At 41.0% G+C, this 15,606-nt stretch overlaps 1 protein-coding gene across 21 annotated transcripts in view; it reads right to left on the bottom strand.

Moving 5' to 3' along the window:
- The window catches only part of wdr33 (WD repeat domain 33), a 100,172-nt gene that overhangs the window by 15,782 nt on the left and 68,784 nt on the right, over nucleotides 1-15,606 (bottom strand). For 3 of the 21 annotated variants that reach the window (XM_033031556.1, XM_033031557.1, XM_033031558.1), the window contains 7 exons: nucleotides 12,287-12,365; nucleotides 10,729-10,839; nucleotides 8,958-9,055; nucleotides 7,872-7,958; nucleotides 7,081-7,220; nucleotides 6,345-6,497; nucleotides 4,379-5,503 (listed from right to left, as the gene is read on the bottom strand). In XM_033031556.1, the coding sequence (XP_032887447.1) occupies nucleotides 4,379-5,503; nucleotides 6,345-6,497; nucleotides 7,081-7,220; nucleotides 7,872-7,958; nucleotides 8,958-9,055; nucleotides 10,729-10,839; nucleotides 12,287-12,365 (1,793 nt within the window). The remainder of the gene's footprint in view (nucleotides 1-4,378; nucleotides 5,504-6,344; nucleotides 6,498-7,080; nucleotides 7,221-7,871; nucleotides 7,959-8,957; nucleotides 9,056-10,728; nucleotides 10,840-12,286; nucleotides 12,366-15,606) is intronic. The other 18 variants (XM_033031573.1, XM_033031574.1, XM_033031577.1 and 15 more) reach the window with 18 other exon arrangements.

Here is a 15,606-nt window from a genome sequence, read left to right as displayed (position 1 = left end):
CGAATCATTGGATTTTCCTAAATCTCACAAAAATATTCTCTGCAAAAAAGTCAACAGAAATATCAAATTTGCCTTCCAATTATTTTTATTGAAGTTGAAAGATCATGTGAACACATTTCATCATCCTTTTGTTTGGGGTGCCACTTGATCTCTATAAACTGTTGTCACAGTTGAAATCAATAAATTAAATTACATGCACTCTAGCTCCCAGCAACGGACAGATTTGGCAGATCTGCCTAGAGTATTGTGCAGCGCTTTCCAAAAGGCGGGCTCTATTAGAACCCTCAAGATTGTTGATAGCTTACTATGCAAGTATAGGAGAGGTCCAATAATACCCAAACATTGGCACGGTTGGTATTCAATATGACTATACATGTCAAAGTTAAGTTATTAGAAAGGAGCCTTTTCCAGAATTAACATGAATAATATGGTGAATGTTTCCAAAATATATTAATGTAATGGAAAGACTAGAATATTCAGCAATATGCTGTTGGATGTATTTAATAAGATTTTTGTTTTAATTCTGCCAGTCATTAATACTTATAATTCAGAATAGTCCATGTTTTTAAAAGAGAAGATAGTAGAAATGGAGGAGGTAAGCTAGATATTTTCACAATACACCCTGCTGCTGATCAAGGTTGTAAAGAAAGTCACTGAATTGCTTAAGTTACACAAACTATTTGGAATTGTCCATTTAAATCAAAATGGAATTAATATGATCAATCCTGGGAACTTCATGGTTAAAGGTGGCCAATGTCAATCATATCTATGCAAAATATGTCCCTAATTCTATAATACTAAATTACACAAGAAGCATGCTTTTAGGCAGTAACCTTATTACAATTCTGATAAATATCCAAAAGGATGTCACATTTAATGAATCATTCTGAAGGACAGTAACATCAACTCACAGCACTATTAAAATACCTAAAAAAATCCCATAACACTTCACAGGACAATTATCACTGATGCCCAGCCCCCTAGAAGGAAAAATGAGGACGTGTCCAAAGTGATCAAGAAGTACATTTTAACAAAGGTTTTAAAAGCAGAAATGGAAATAGGGCGATGGAGGGGGTTTGAAAAGCAATTATAGAATTTCAGGCACTGAGATATGAACGGAAGGTTTCTGCTAAATTTTGTCAGAACTGCATGGATGCAGACAACTCAGAGGACATTACACAGAACGATAGCATAAAGCCATGAAAGGATTTGTAACCAACAATGGGATTTTTCAAATAGGTGTTGCGTAGCTGAGATCTGTTGTAGGTCAGCAAGCACAGGAGTGCCAGCTGAACCAGGTTAAGATGGGGCAGCAGGAGTGAGCATAAAAGTCAGCCAGGAGTGTGTGGAACTACAACCATTCTGCAAGCAATACAGTAGCTAGTTTAGATATGACCTTGCTAAAACACTAACATGTTTCATGGCATGGTCAGCTGCCTTTTCAAACTTCACCATAGGAACTTTACCACCCATCAGAACTAACATTGGTTTATTGTTGATCTGTAAACGATCACAGTCAACAAGGTGATGAAGACCTCTCACAATGTTTCAATGGACAGTCGTTCAAGATTCTCAATATAGACTTTGATCTGCAACATTCTGACCCATTTACAAATTGATTCAACCAGTATAGCAGGGAACAAAATATGATATCCAAAAACACAAAACAGAAGCTGAGGAATTAAAAATTTAATTCAGAATATAATGAAAGTGTCACATTGTTCTACCAACCGTAGGCTTGGCGATCGCTTCGCAGAACAACTCCGCTCGGTTTGCAATAACCAACCTGATCTCCCGGTGGCTCAGCACTTCAACTCCCCCTCCCATTCCGAATCCGACCTTTCTGTCCTGGGCCTCCTCCATGGCCAGAGTGAGCACCACCGTAAATTGGAGGAGCAGCACCTCATATTTCGGTTGGGCAGTCTGCACCCCAGTGGTATGAACATTGACTTCTCTAATTTCAGAGAGTCCATACTTTCTCAGCTCTCCCTCAGCTTGCTCCTCCTCTTCCTTTCTTCTTCTCGCCCTCCCCACCCTCATATCAGTCTGAAGAAGGGTTTCGACCCAAAACGTTGCCTATTTCCTTCGCTCCATAGATGCTGCCTCATCCGCTAAGTTTTTCCAGCATTTTTGTCTACATTGTTCTACCATCCTATTTCATTCACGACTGCCTTTTAGGAAAGAAATGGGACTTAAAACAGAAAGGAATGTGATTGAGAGAACGGGTAAGGGGAGGGGTTGAGAATGGGCAACGAGTCCACAGAGTTTCAGGTGGCCTTGCAAAAAACACATACATGGAGTAAACAGAAGTAAATTAGATTTGAGAAGTGGACCACTGAGCCATCCATTCTCGGCCAGAGGGAGTACAGAGAAGGTTCACCAGACTGATTCCTGGGATGTCAGGACTTTCATATGAAGAAAGACTGGATAGACTCGGCTTGTACTCGCTAGAATTTAGAAGATTGAGGGGGGATCTTATAGAAACTTACACAATTCTAAGGGGTTGGACAGGCTAGATGCAGGAAGATTGTTCCCGATGTTGGGGAGGTCCAGAACAAAGGGTCACAGTTTAAGGATAAGGGGGAAATCTTTTAGGACCAAGATGAGAAAAACATTTTTCACACAGAGAGTGGTGAATCTGTGGAATTCTCCACCACAGAAGGTAGTTGAGGCCAGTTCATTGGCTATATTTAAGAGGGAGTCCCTTATGGCTGAAGGTATCAGGGGGTATGGAGAGAAGGCAGGTACAGGATACCGAGTTGGATGATCAACCATGATCATATTGAATGGCGGTGCAGGCTCGAAGGGCCGAATGGCCTACTACTGCACCTATTTTCTATGTTTCTATTTGAACTCTTAAAACTCAAAAGATAACTTAATCAGGTTTGAGTTGTTAATCTGCCCAATGCAGGTTCGATATACTTTGATTATGTGTACCACTGTCTGTGTAAAGCAGCTGGCAGCAATCAACCCTGGGCCAGAATGTCACGCTTTCGAGCTCCTCAATATGTCCTTTTATTTACTGTATTGTCACACTTTAGAACTGATGTTATAGCATTTTGCCGAGATTAGGGCATTCACTAATTGCAACAGATTTGTAGATTTTCCTGTTGTATTGTGTAAGATCGTTCTTTGCACACAATATAACTGCATCCATCATAGATTCTTCAGATGAAGCAGTTCCACAGACTTCATTCATTAATTGGTTTATTGTACCGTTAGAATATTGCCAGAAATATTGAAGAAACTTGAATGTGAAACACATGGAATATCAGTGAAATATTAAAGCCATATTTTTAATATATTTTGGTGGTGTCATTAAAGTGAACTCTTTATTTTTTGAATAACCTTTACTTCTGCACAGTAACATTTATCCTAAATTGTGCCAACACACTTTCCTCCTCTGCAAAGTGCATGCAATTGTCTAGAAGAACGGAGATAAAGTACATAAAGCAAGTACATTTTTCATCATAGTGCCTGTCTCGTTGAAATAGGCTCTGGGATTCATTCTGCACTTGGCCTCTCCGATTGACATTCCAAGAACCGGTTCAAACTGCCAGAAGGTTTCCCGACGGGCCTCGGCTGTGGACTGGGAACACAGCAGGAGGCCCTTATTGAGGCTCCGCGGTCTCGATACCTCCCAGATTGCCGCGTAGAAGTCCGGGTCAGTGCCCGGCCGGGGCCTCATGGGTAGAAGCTTGGGTCGGGCGAAGCGGCCGACGGAGCCCGCGGCTGGAGCCCAGGTCGGCACCACGGAGACGTGAAGTGGGGCGTCGACAGGGGAGAGGCCTCAGCGGTGCAAACATGCGACGATGGGGCCTCGGTGGTAGTGAAGCATCGCAACAGGGGCGATGCCTCGCGGGTCGACCCACGGTCGATGGTCGATGAGAACATGGAGAACCATCGTGAGGGGAAGAACAATGGACAATGGGGGGGGGGGGGACAAGGGACAATGGGGTCTCGGCGAGGGGGAACAGCTGTGGTGGGGGAGAGAGGGGACAAAAGGGGGAGACAGCGAATAACTTTGTCAGCGCCGTAGGTGGCTGCAATTTGTACACATTGTGTATGCAAGCAAATAATCTCACTGTGCTTAGTCACATGTGACAATAAAGTATTCCAAATCCTCCTATTCCTATTTACTATTTTAGGAGTTAACTTCCTTAAAATGTAGCAGTGCAAATTTTATTCAGCAGTTTAGTGATTTCAATCATCCAGGCTGAAGAACGTTTGATTAAAATCCCCATCGTTTGCTAAGCCGTTATCGGTTTTGAACAATTCATTAAAACATAATAGGTATGAGCTTCCTTGGATTTTCAATTACTGTGTATTACGTATAGATATGGCTTCTGTAACACCTACTCGACACAGAATAGCTCACCTGGTTAAAAGGCATTCTAGGTCCATCACCCAGCAATGATGGCTTGGCTGGCTGTTGGAACGAAGAGGTTTGATGAGGTGGCCCTTGTGTGTTTGAAGCACCATGCTGAGAATGTGGTGGTCCTCCTGGTGCTTGGGGTCCCTGCGGTCCTTGCATCCCCTGGGGATGTCCTTGTATTCCCTGCTGAGGTCCCTGCATCGGAGGGCCTTGCATTCCTCTTGGACCTGATGGTCCTTGCATTCCTTGTGTCCCAGGTAATCCTTGGGGCCCTGGATGGCCTTGGGGCCCTGGATGGCCTTGGGGCCCTGGATGTCCTTGTGAAGCTGGATGACCTTGGGGCCCTGGATGTCCTTGTGAAGCTGGATGACCTTGAGGCCCTGGATGTCCTTGAGGCCCTGGATGTCCTTGAGGCCCTGGATGTCCTTGAGGCCCTGGATGACCTTGTGAACCTGGATGACCTTGAGGCCCTGGATGACCTTGTGAAGCTGGATGACCTTGGGGCCCTGGATGACCTTGGGGCCCTGGATGTCCTTGTGAACCTGGATGACCTTGAGGCCCTGGATGTCCTTGGGAACCTGGATGACCTTGCTGAGCATGTGGTCCTTGCGGTCCTTGTGGCCCAGGGTGGTTTTGGGGACCTGGAAAACCCTGTGAAGCATGTGGTCCTGGGTGGCCTTGGGGTCCAGGGTGGCCTGGGGGTCCTGGGTGAACTTGAGGGCCTGGGTGCCCCTGAGGTCCAGGGTGGCCTTGAGGCCCTGGATGCCCCTGGGGTCCAGGGTGCCCCGGAGGTCCAGGGTGACCTCCTGGACCATGAATTCCTTGTGGTCCTGCGTGTGCTTGGGGTCCCATTAATCCTTGGGACCCAATAGGCCCCTGCATTAGTGGGGGTACTTGAGGACCCATTTGTCCTGGAGGTACTGGTGCTCTGAAATTGCCTTGCAGTCCTGAATGTCCAAGAGGCATGTTCATCTGCATCTGTTGAGGTGGATGTGCCTGCTGAAAGGCTTGTGGACCTTGTGGAATAAATCCTTGTCCTGGAAAGGTCTGTGGTGCCATGGAAGGTCCTTGTTGTTGCTGCTGAACTTGTTCAGCCTGTTTCTGTGCCATTCTCTCAATCTTCAGTTGCTGCGCAGAAGAAACGTACATAAAATATATATATTTTTGCAATTTGGAAACATATCACAGATAACGATATCTAAAGAATAATTTAGTTTGGCATGAAAGTCTATTACAGGATTACATAATGGAAGGTTCCATTGCTTTTAAGGGACTAAAACAATGCAAATGTTCTTCTAATTTTCTTCTTCTGTCTCCAATCATATCAGAAACATTTAAGCTTTTGGAAATTGTTTTACTGTCTGGGATACAGCGCGGAAACAGGCCCTTCGGCCCATCGAGTCCGCACCGACCAACAATCCCCGCACACACTATCCCACCACTGTCTGGGGACAATTACACTTATACGAAGTATATAAACACAAGCCAAATAACCTACAAACTTGTACGTCTTTGTACCGTGGGCGGAAACCGAAGATCACAGAGAAAACCCACGCGGCCACGGGAAGAAAGTACAAACTCTGTACAGACAGCACCCATAGTTGGGATGGAACCCAGGTCTCCGGCGCTGCAAGCGGTATAAGGCAGCAACTCTACCACTGCTCCAACCTACCGCCCTTCCTTTGCTCTCTGACTTCCCAAGCTTATAAAATCATTGTGCACATCTATGATATCAACATCTTGACTTGCCAAATTTATCCCCTCATCTCCCACTTTAAAAAAAATGTATTATCCCATTAGATCAAATATTTAACCAATCTGTAGCTAAATATTTTTAAATGGCAAAAATCACCAAAAACAAATGGACAAAATGTCCAAAAGTTGTAAACTTCACATTAGCTGGAAACCATGAATGACAAATGACAAATGACAAAGTGGCAAATTATACAGTTTGAAAGTGTTCTCTAACCTCCAGGAGCAATGGATTGGTGTACTGCAGGGCAGCCATCTCCTGCTCAATTTCTGCTTGAGATTTCTTCTTTTCATCCTTTTTCTTCTCTTCTGTTCTCTCGATTTTTGGCTCCTCAACAGGGATTGTGAGAACCTTGTTCTGAGACCATGCCTGTGGATGAAAGAAAAACATTCTCACTGAAATAAATCTCCCATCTTCAAATCACTTATCCCCATCCCATGTTTCCATTTCTTTAAATTCCCATTACTTCACTCAAAGTGTTTATAAATAGAGCAAAAGGTTTTGTTCGCTGTCGTTCAACAGTGCTACTTTTCTACTGGAGGCATGAATCAATCAATTAATTAATTCATTAATTAGTTTATTGGCCTGGTATTCACATACAAGGAATTTCCCTTGGTGCTCCGCCCGCAAGTGACAACATGACAGCTGGAATGACACATAAAACATTGTGTCAATGGCATAATACAGTCTGTCATTGAAATAAATAAGTTGAACAATATGCGAGGTGCTCATTTTGGGAGTAAGACATCCTACATTCTCCCTCTTAACTGATATAAACTCCTTCTCTCAATGTTACAAATCAGGATGGTAACCAGGATCCAAAATCATTTCTGAAATGCTTTGGGGTATCCTGAAACATGAAAAATTTAGTAGAGTTTCCTGCAAGTCAATCCAAATAAATCAGTATTACAGCAGTGTCACATAGGATTGAATTGTATTGAATTTGACTGACCTGCTGGAACTGTACAGGAATTGGCTTTGCATAAGGGACTTTCTTCTGTATCACTTTCTTTTGATCCTTCAACATCATTTCATCCATGCCCCAGTCCAATCCAGGAATTGCCATCTCCACTTCATTCACCTCTTCTTTGCCTACAAAAAAAACACATGCTTTATAAGGCTATGAAACTCGACAGAATATTTTTGAAATATTTTTGGAATGACTCATATCAACACATTCACATACCATATATGCAGCCAAAATCTATTTAAATGGAGGCACTGCTGGAACCTTAACAGTACCAGTCAAAGGACCGTTAACCCCCTCAATAATTATATATTATTTGGGCTGTCAATTAATCACAGTATGATTAGCACAACTGAAAATGAACATTTATTAAAATGTCACTGAGAGAAAAGCAAATTTTAAAATTAATCAAGATTTACTATGCCAAACCCATATTTCCTCTGAAGCCTAGCCATTATTTTGTGGCTGACATGTTCACCTCATCCACCCCATCAAATATCACAGATGCCCGACCTGCTTGCCAATTTATGAATAGTGGCGGACTTCCTCCTCCAGAGGTTTTCATGCCGAATGCATCAGCCGCGCCATAATAATTTTTTTTCAGTGAATTTTGCATCATGTAATTAGTCCTTAATAGTGCACAGTTCTAAATTTAAATCAATGTCAGCTACTGTCTGATTGCTTGGCCCACAACAAGTTAGTAAAAACTTTCAGCACACAATGTGAAGCTTCAGTCTCCTGGTTGTAAATGTTTAAATTATTTGTAGACTACTTACAGGTCTGTTCCAGCTCCAAGGCTTGTTTCAGTTGCTCTGGAATGCCCATCCCAGGAATATTGGACAGACTGTTTGGCTCAATGTCATCTGTGGAATTCCATAATAAATAAACGTTCAGGATTTTTACAGAGTTCCATCTTTCTAAACTATTGCACTTTTATTCCTCTGTGACCACTCTACATGGTGGAGGAGCATTATAAACTATCAAATGTATAAAGTTTAAACCACAAAGTTTATAAACATAAAGAAAGCTTTATAAACGGTTGCAAGTAACATTTACTGCACAGAATGAAGTAGGAGAATTCAGAATCGGGACTCTCTTGACTCTCTTTCCTGGGAGCAAACAGAAATCCAATGAAAAGGGAAGAAAGAATACATCTCCCAAACTATCTCCTCCACCTTTTTTGTCATGTGGCAGAGTTGGGGTGTCCTACATTGGCAGAACCCAGAGACATGGAGTCATTCCCAGCCCTGTGAAACCTAGTACGAGTATGAGATTGTAAACATCTTTGGTGTTTGTTGAATATCAGATCAATAATTGGATAAATCATATTCATTATTATTATTTTTTTTTTAATTCTTTATTTCGAACAGAATAAAAAAAATAAAAAGCAAGTGTGAAACAGCATACAAAATACAAAACAAGAATATTTATAAAGTGTCATAAACAATATCTATAAATAAATGAAATCGTATGTCCGAAAAGGAGCAGGAAGAAGCCAAAGCTTATTAATTCCCACCCCTTATTCAACTGCTTATAATTATCTTATACAAATATAGCAGCTATGTACACCATATGTACACCAGCAGCTATATGTACACCAAATTATTTACATTTATACACTAATCAAATATTTACAAAGCCATACAAAAAAGAGAGAAAAACAAAAAAAATATTCCCATCATATGGAGAACTATTTAGTGGAAGAACTCTGATGTTATCCATATTTTACACTAATATTTCAGATTATACCGTAAATTAGAATACCAATGAGAACTGCAATTTACTTTGATCTGATTAGTTCCACTAATTATTACACTATAAGATACGCATAATATATTCTGATATTGTATATTATTTCTTACCATACTCTCCTACAGCTTCGTCTGACATTCCTGGAAGCAAGTTGAGATTGTAGCGATCTCTCATTTTATCTCCAGGTCTGTTTCGCGTCCAGAATTTACTGCCAATGAAAGTAAAGTTACAGAGGATAGCAGAGTTAGGGGAATGGACACTGTCCTCTGCTGCAAAGACAGAAAGTCCCCAAGGTTGTATTGCCTGCCGGGCACAAAGGTTAAGGACATCAGTTTGGGGCTGGAGAGGTTGTTGGAGTGGTAGGAGATGGATTCAATTGCATGGATGTTGTAGGCACGAATGTCTTAGGTAGGACAAATAACGAGGTTCTGATGAGTGATTATGAGTAGCTTAGGGCAAAATTGAAAAGTAGAACCACAAGGGTGATAAACAATGGATTATTATCCAAGCCACCAGCAATTTGGTTTGGATGTTAATAGTCTAGGTGTTAATAGTCCTTGATTATGTTGGCAATTTTTCCAAGGCAGCATGAACTGTAGATGGAGTAGACGGTGAGGCTAGTTTGTGTGATGGACTGGGCTGCATCTATAATTATCTGCAATTTCTTACGGTCTTAGGCAGAGCAGTTTCAAACCAATAGGATGGCTTTAATAGGCGGCAGATGGCACAATGGGCTAAGTGTTCGGCTGGCGACCGGAAGGTAGCCGGTTCGAATCCCGCTTGGAGTGCATACTGTCGTTGTGTCCTTGGGCAAGACACTTCACCCACCTTTGCCTGTGTGTGAATGTGTGTGAGTGATTGGTGGTGGTCGGAGGGGCCGTAGGCGCAGATTAGCAGCCACGCTTCCGTCAGTCTGCCCCAGGGCAGCTGTGGCTACAGAAGTAGCTCACCACCACCGAGTGTGACTGAGGAGTGAATGAATAATGCGATGTAAAGCGCCTTGAGTATCTAGAAAGGCGCTATATAAATCCCATCCATTATTATTATTAATAGAAATTGATAAGCGTTGTTGGAGACAAGCCGAATTTTCTCAGTAGTTTGAGGAAATAAAGGCTTTTTGGATGTAAAGTAAATGATTGGATTGGGGTAAATTATTGGTGATATTTATGCTCAGGAACTTGAAGCTCTCAATCATCTCTGCTTCAGCAATGTTGATGCTAACTGGGGTGTGTAAACCACCCCGTTTCCTGAAAACATGTAGGTAAGAGATTTAAAATAAATAGGAGAGTGGGTAGTGGGCCTTGCAATAGCTCAGGAACAGGGATGTTTTATAAGAGAAAATGAGAGGGCAGTGGCATGGGAGAATGAGGAGATTATTGACAAGCAAAGTGTGACAGGCTGGATACAGGCAGAAAATATGCAGCACAGAGCAAAGCCAAAGTTAGTAAAAAACTGTAAAATACCAAAACTTGACTTGTGTGTAGCATTTGCATGAAGATAGACAAGTTGATAGCAGGAGAAAGAAGTTATGTTTGAAAGGAACTGAAATTGTCATGGGAGGATTTAATCTATAGATTGATTGGATGAACCATGCAGGCAAGGGTACCTTGGAAGAAAAAATTGCAGAGATTTGTGTCATTTTGTGGATTAACCAATTTGTGGCTATTAGCATGCTGACGGACCACAAATTACAAAGGTTGTCGATCTTTTGAAAATAAACAATCTTTAATTCTGCCTGACCTTCTGAGTATTTCTAGCATGTTTTATTTTTCTTAGTCAAACTATTCAATGGTCAGTCAACAACTTATTAGCAAGTTACTAAGCAGTGGATTACATCAGTATAATGAGATTCCCTGATGTTTTTATTCAGATGAAGTATACCTGGTGTGATCATTGGATCCTGAACAAAGTATGTGCCCAAGTGGGTGCCAGGCTAGACTCCAAATCATTCCTTCATGAGCCATCTCCATTCCTCCAACCTCCTTCTCAACACTGCAATCAGATACATCCATAAACAGAATCAGATCAGTTCAAATACAATGGTAGAACATACACCAGATCAGCATTAAAAAAAGGTCTTCATTAAGCCTTGCACAAAACACGAACTGAAAAGACGTTGACTGTAAGATTAGATTTTGTCTTCTCGCAGGTTGATGAGAAAATGGCTACAAAATATTCGGATGCAGGCTGGAAAAATTATACATGGGCCTGTTTTTTCACCAAACAAGTAGCAATGTTACAACATTTTGAGATTTAAAAAATCAAGTCTGCAATTTATCCCAACAGATAAAGCATAAAAAGTTTAATTTGACACCTAATTCACTTTCATATCTTCAGTATTAAAAAGATTATGGCCATTTTCATATTCTAAAATTAGCATCTTGTTTCCCTATTGCTTTTCCATTGACTTAACTCAAAAGCTGTGATTGAGGACAGTCTAAAGCCCATAACTTTCTTACAAATTAAGAGAACTGAATGAAATTTTCAGTTATTATAGATTGAAGCATTCTGAAACAAATATGAAACAATCTTACTTGGATGACCTGAAATTAAAGCATATAATTAGTTAGTTACCTAATTGTAGCTAATTACAAAATTCAATTACTAGATCTAAACATCTTAAAAACAATTTCTTAAGAAAAGGTTAACATTTTTCAATAGCCTAAGTGTCCAAATAACATTCACACAATAATTCACAATATAACATGATTTTAAAATCTCATTGTCATAAATTTATAGGCCAAATGGAAGGAATTTAATGTTTAATTCCCGTAAATTAAGGGGCATTTTAATCATCTTACAAGTGGGTTTCTGTGGAACGCGTTCAATTGGAACGTTGCGGTTGCAGTGAATTTGAACCCCATATCGGCAGGAAAAACACTTCCGGTTCATATGGGGCCAAAATCACATTTTCGCCAATTAAATTTTGATTAAAATCATCCTAAGAAGCAGGTTTATGTGTAAAATACACGACTTACCTTATGTTTTGTCCCCTACATGAGATCTGTCCCGTTGTAGGTGATGACGGTGTTAGAAGTAGCTTTTTATTTTACTCCAGGGATTAAATTGTCCCGCGATTTAAAAAAAACCTTCCGAGAACGGAAGTCGGAACGATTTTTCTGCAGCAGCTGAACAGCTTTAGAAAGTTTGACTCCGACAGGCAGGAGAAATTGGCATTTTAATCCCGCCCCCCCCCCCCTCAAAGGCGCCAAAGTCGCGCACATGGCCAGTGGCAGAACTGCAGCGCCACTGAAGGTGAGTATTGTAACATCGCTAAAACAAGTCAAAGTCAGACAGCATGGAAACAAGCCCTATTGGCCAAACGTGTCTACGCTGACCAGGTTTGATAGTTGTTTGCCCATGCTTGGCCTTTATTCTCCAAACCTTTCTTATCCATAAAGTCAGAAGGACAAAAACAATCAGACGGTATTTTACTCACCCAACATGCCAGAAGAGCAATGAGCCATCAGATCCCCCACTGGCAAATAATCCCTCATGCACTGGATGCCAACCCACAGCTATAAACAGACAGAAGTCAGGAGTTAAAGAGAGGACAGACTTAAATCACTTTGTAATATAAGTTTGACTGTACTGTAAACATTTTCTAAGCAAAAAGTATTGCTGACTATTCCTAATTAATCCACGCTTAAGAATTCCCTCCAATAACTTTCCCACCATTGACAGCAAGCTCACAAGTCTGTAGTTCCCTGGCTTGTCCTTGCTGCCCTTCTTAAATGACAGTACAACATTAGCCACCTATGGCAGTCACAAAATGCTGGAGTAACTCAGCGGGACAGGCAGCATCACCCATTCCTTCTCTCCAGAGATGCTGCCTGTCCTGCTTAGTTACTCCAGCATTTTGTGTCTACCTTCGATTTAAACCAGCATCTTCAGTACTACACATTAGCCACCTATGGGTGGCTAAATAGGTCATACTTATTCAGTTGGGGTTCCACATCAACAACAAATTGTCTTATTTTTTAAATTATTGTCAGAAATGGTACAGCTCAGGTTTCTGTTTTATTTCAGATTTTCAGAAACTGTAAAACTTTGTTTTACAAGTAAATGTATTAGTTTTAAGTACAATGGTCTAATCGGGTATTAGTCATCACTAGAGCCAGGATGATTAGGCGCTAAAAACTGAAATAGGCAGGCAAAAGGGCATAATAAAATTACAAAAAAGGCACGAAAAAGGCATTTAATGACAAAAAAAGGCATGTATTTCCACTATCAAAATACGGTTAAAAATGATAATAGGTATTCTACATTAAATGGCCAAAGTTGCCTGGTTGCACATAATTACTAGCATTTTTTCCCAAAGAATCTGGTGTTAAACTATGCCACCAGTCAGACAGAATATGCTTCAGTTGTGAAAAACTTCTTTCTACCTCAGCTGAAATCACTGGTGCATACCCGAAACAAGCAACCAAATCTATATTCATGTCAATATCTTGTGCATTACAACTATCTTTGAGAACTTTAGCTATGTTTTGTATTTCTTCAAGATCTTTGTTAGCTAAAATCACTCTCACATTTTCCTTGTATGTCTTTACCTACATCGCCAGGAATTTTACTGATATTTTGTCAGTTACTTTGTTGAAAACCTGCAAGTTATTCACTAATGTTTCACTACGTTTCTCAAGGGAAGTGGTAGTTTGTGGGAAGTTTGCAAAATTGGAAGCAATAAACACAAGATTACGGTGGAGGGACTTTTTCTGCATGATTTCACCAACGATCCTGACTGCAGCAGATTCTTCTTCTTCAAAACAGTTGACTATTTATTTTTAATGTTTTCAAAATTTGTAGCATAGTAGAGTACAGCAGAAAGCCATGTACCCCATCTAGTCAAAACGGGCTGAGGAGGTAGCGGAATCTCGGGTGCCATTTCCTTGAACAACTGCCCACGTGACAGTGCTTTGAGGAAGATTTTCTTGACATTGGAAACTAGGCGATCGACATTTGGAAACAAGCTACATATGTGCTTGGCAATTCCATGAAGTCCTTGCGCTAAGCATGTCAAATGCAACATTTTGGGGAATAAAACTTTAAGAGCACGAGCAGCTTTTTTCATGTACGGAGCTGTATCAGTCACAAACAGAAGAACATTTTCGTGTTTTATACCTTCTGGCCAAAGTATAGCAAGTGAAGATGTAAACAACTGAGCAATAGTCGAGCTGTTTGACTCCTCCAATACTTCCGATGTCAACAAATACTTCTTTGATGGTTGACCTGCCTCCAGTGTACCGATGACCACATTGGCAATATATCTCCCCACAGCATTGGTTGCCTCATCTATCGAGATCCATATTTTGTTGCAAGCAACTTCATCTCTAATATTCTGCACAACAATGTTGAAGTTGCTGTCATCATCATTTTTCCGTAATGAATCGCTCAGTATATGTTCCTCTGTGTATTTCTCTAAAAAACCTCAGAGATTTGTTTTCCAATTTCCACAGTGGATTTCCAGCATCAATGAATGCCTTGCACAGATCACTCGAAAACTCAGATTTGTGACTGGAGCCAGCAGTAAATGTAGTGAGGAGACAAGCTTGGTATTTTGCTTGGGTAATCTACACCCCAACATTGACTTCTCTAATTTTAGATAGCCCTTGTCTTCTCCCTCCTCCCCCTCACCCTTCCCAGCTCTCCTTCTAGTTCTACTGACTCAGCCTCTTTCTTTCCTTTTCCTGCCCCCCTCACATCAGTCTGAAGAAATGGTCTCGACCGAAAATGTCGCCTATTCCTTCTCTCCATAGATGCTGCCTCACCCACTGAGTTTCTCCAGCATTTTTTGTCTACCTTCGATTTTTCCAGCATCTGCAGTTCTTTCTTAAATTGATCTTGGAGAAGGCTGAACCAGCGGGCAGCGGCACAAACGAATGAACGACCGATGGTGGCGCACTCGGTTTTGCCCCGGTGGTGGAAATTTTCTTGTAAGTTATACTATGTTAACACGTTAATAATAACCTATTAATATTAAAGTGTTAATATAGAAAACATCATTGTAATCACGGTACAACTAGAGAAAATAGCACGACCTTTTAGCAAAATGGCCAAAAAAAAGGCTGATTTAGGCACTCATTATCTTGGTGAATTCATCAAAAAAGGCATGAAGGCATTTATGGCAAAATCCTGGCTCTCGTCGTCACCATTAAGCATTAACAGATTATCATGGGAAATTCACAGGCTTTCTGACAATGGAAAGGAGCTTTCAGGGATTTATTAATTCCATGGGTGCCTCAGCATTGGTTCCAGTGCCCTGGAGACTTTTCCTATCTTTGCCACTGTCTTGAGCACAGCTTCCAAGTATCGAGAAAAAGTACAAAGAGGAAAGTTTACATCTGCACAGGTACTGGAACAATATCCATAACTATCCTACTAATATTTGGAATTAGTCTGTCTGTTTCTGATTTCAGTGTACATACAGGGGTGAAGAGTAAAGCTTAGTAATAGGGATGGACAAACTGGTGGAAGGGTGGGGGGGGGGGGGGGGAGAAGCATTTTACGCTTAGACTTCCCTCTCCTCTTAAAAACGCTGTGTTCATTCACCTGATTGATGCCCCCTTCAAAATAAAGCCGTGGCTAAGTTTTAATAGACAAAATTTGTTCTTTGAAATACCATGCTTGGGCTCTCTTATCAACTGGTAATTTCACAAAAGAATATTTAAGATTTTCAATATATTGATTTCCTCTCTCATCTTTCTTAAAAAGCAGAATGGTGTGCATAATTATCTAATCTAAATTGTCTTGGAAGGACAT

Source organism: Amblyraja radiata, chromosome 13, assembly GCF_010909765.2.
Source record: "Amblyraja radiata isolate CabotCenter1 chromosome 13, sAmbRad1.1.pri, whole genome shotgun sequence".
Lineage (NCBI taxonomy): Eukaryota > Metazoa > Chordata > Chondrichthyes > Rajiformes > Rajidae > Amblyraja > Amblyraja radiata.
This window is presented reverse-complemented; position numbering and strand designations above follow the sequence as displayed.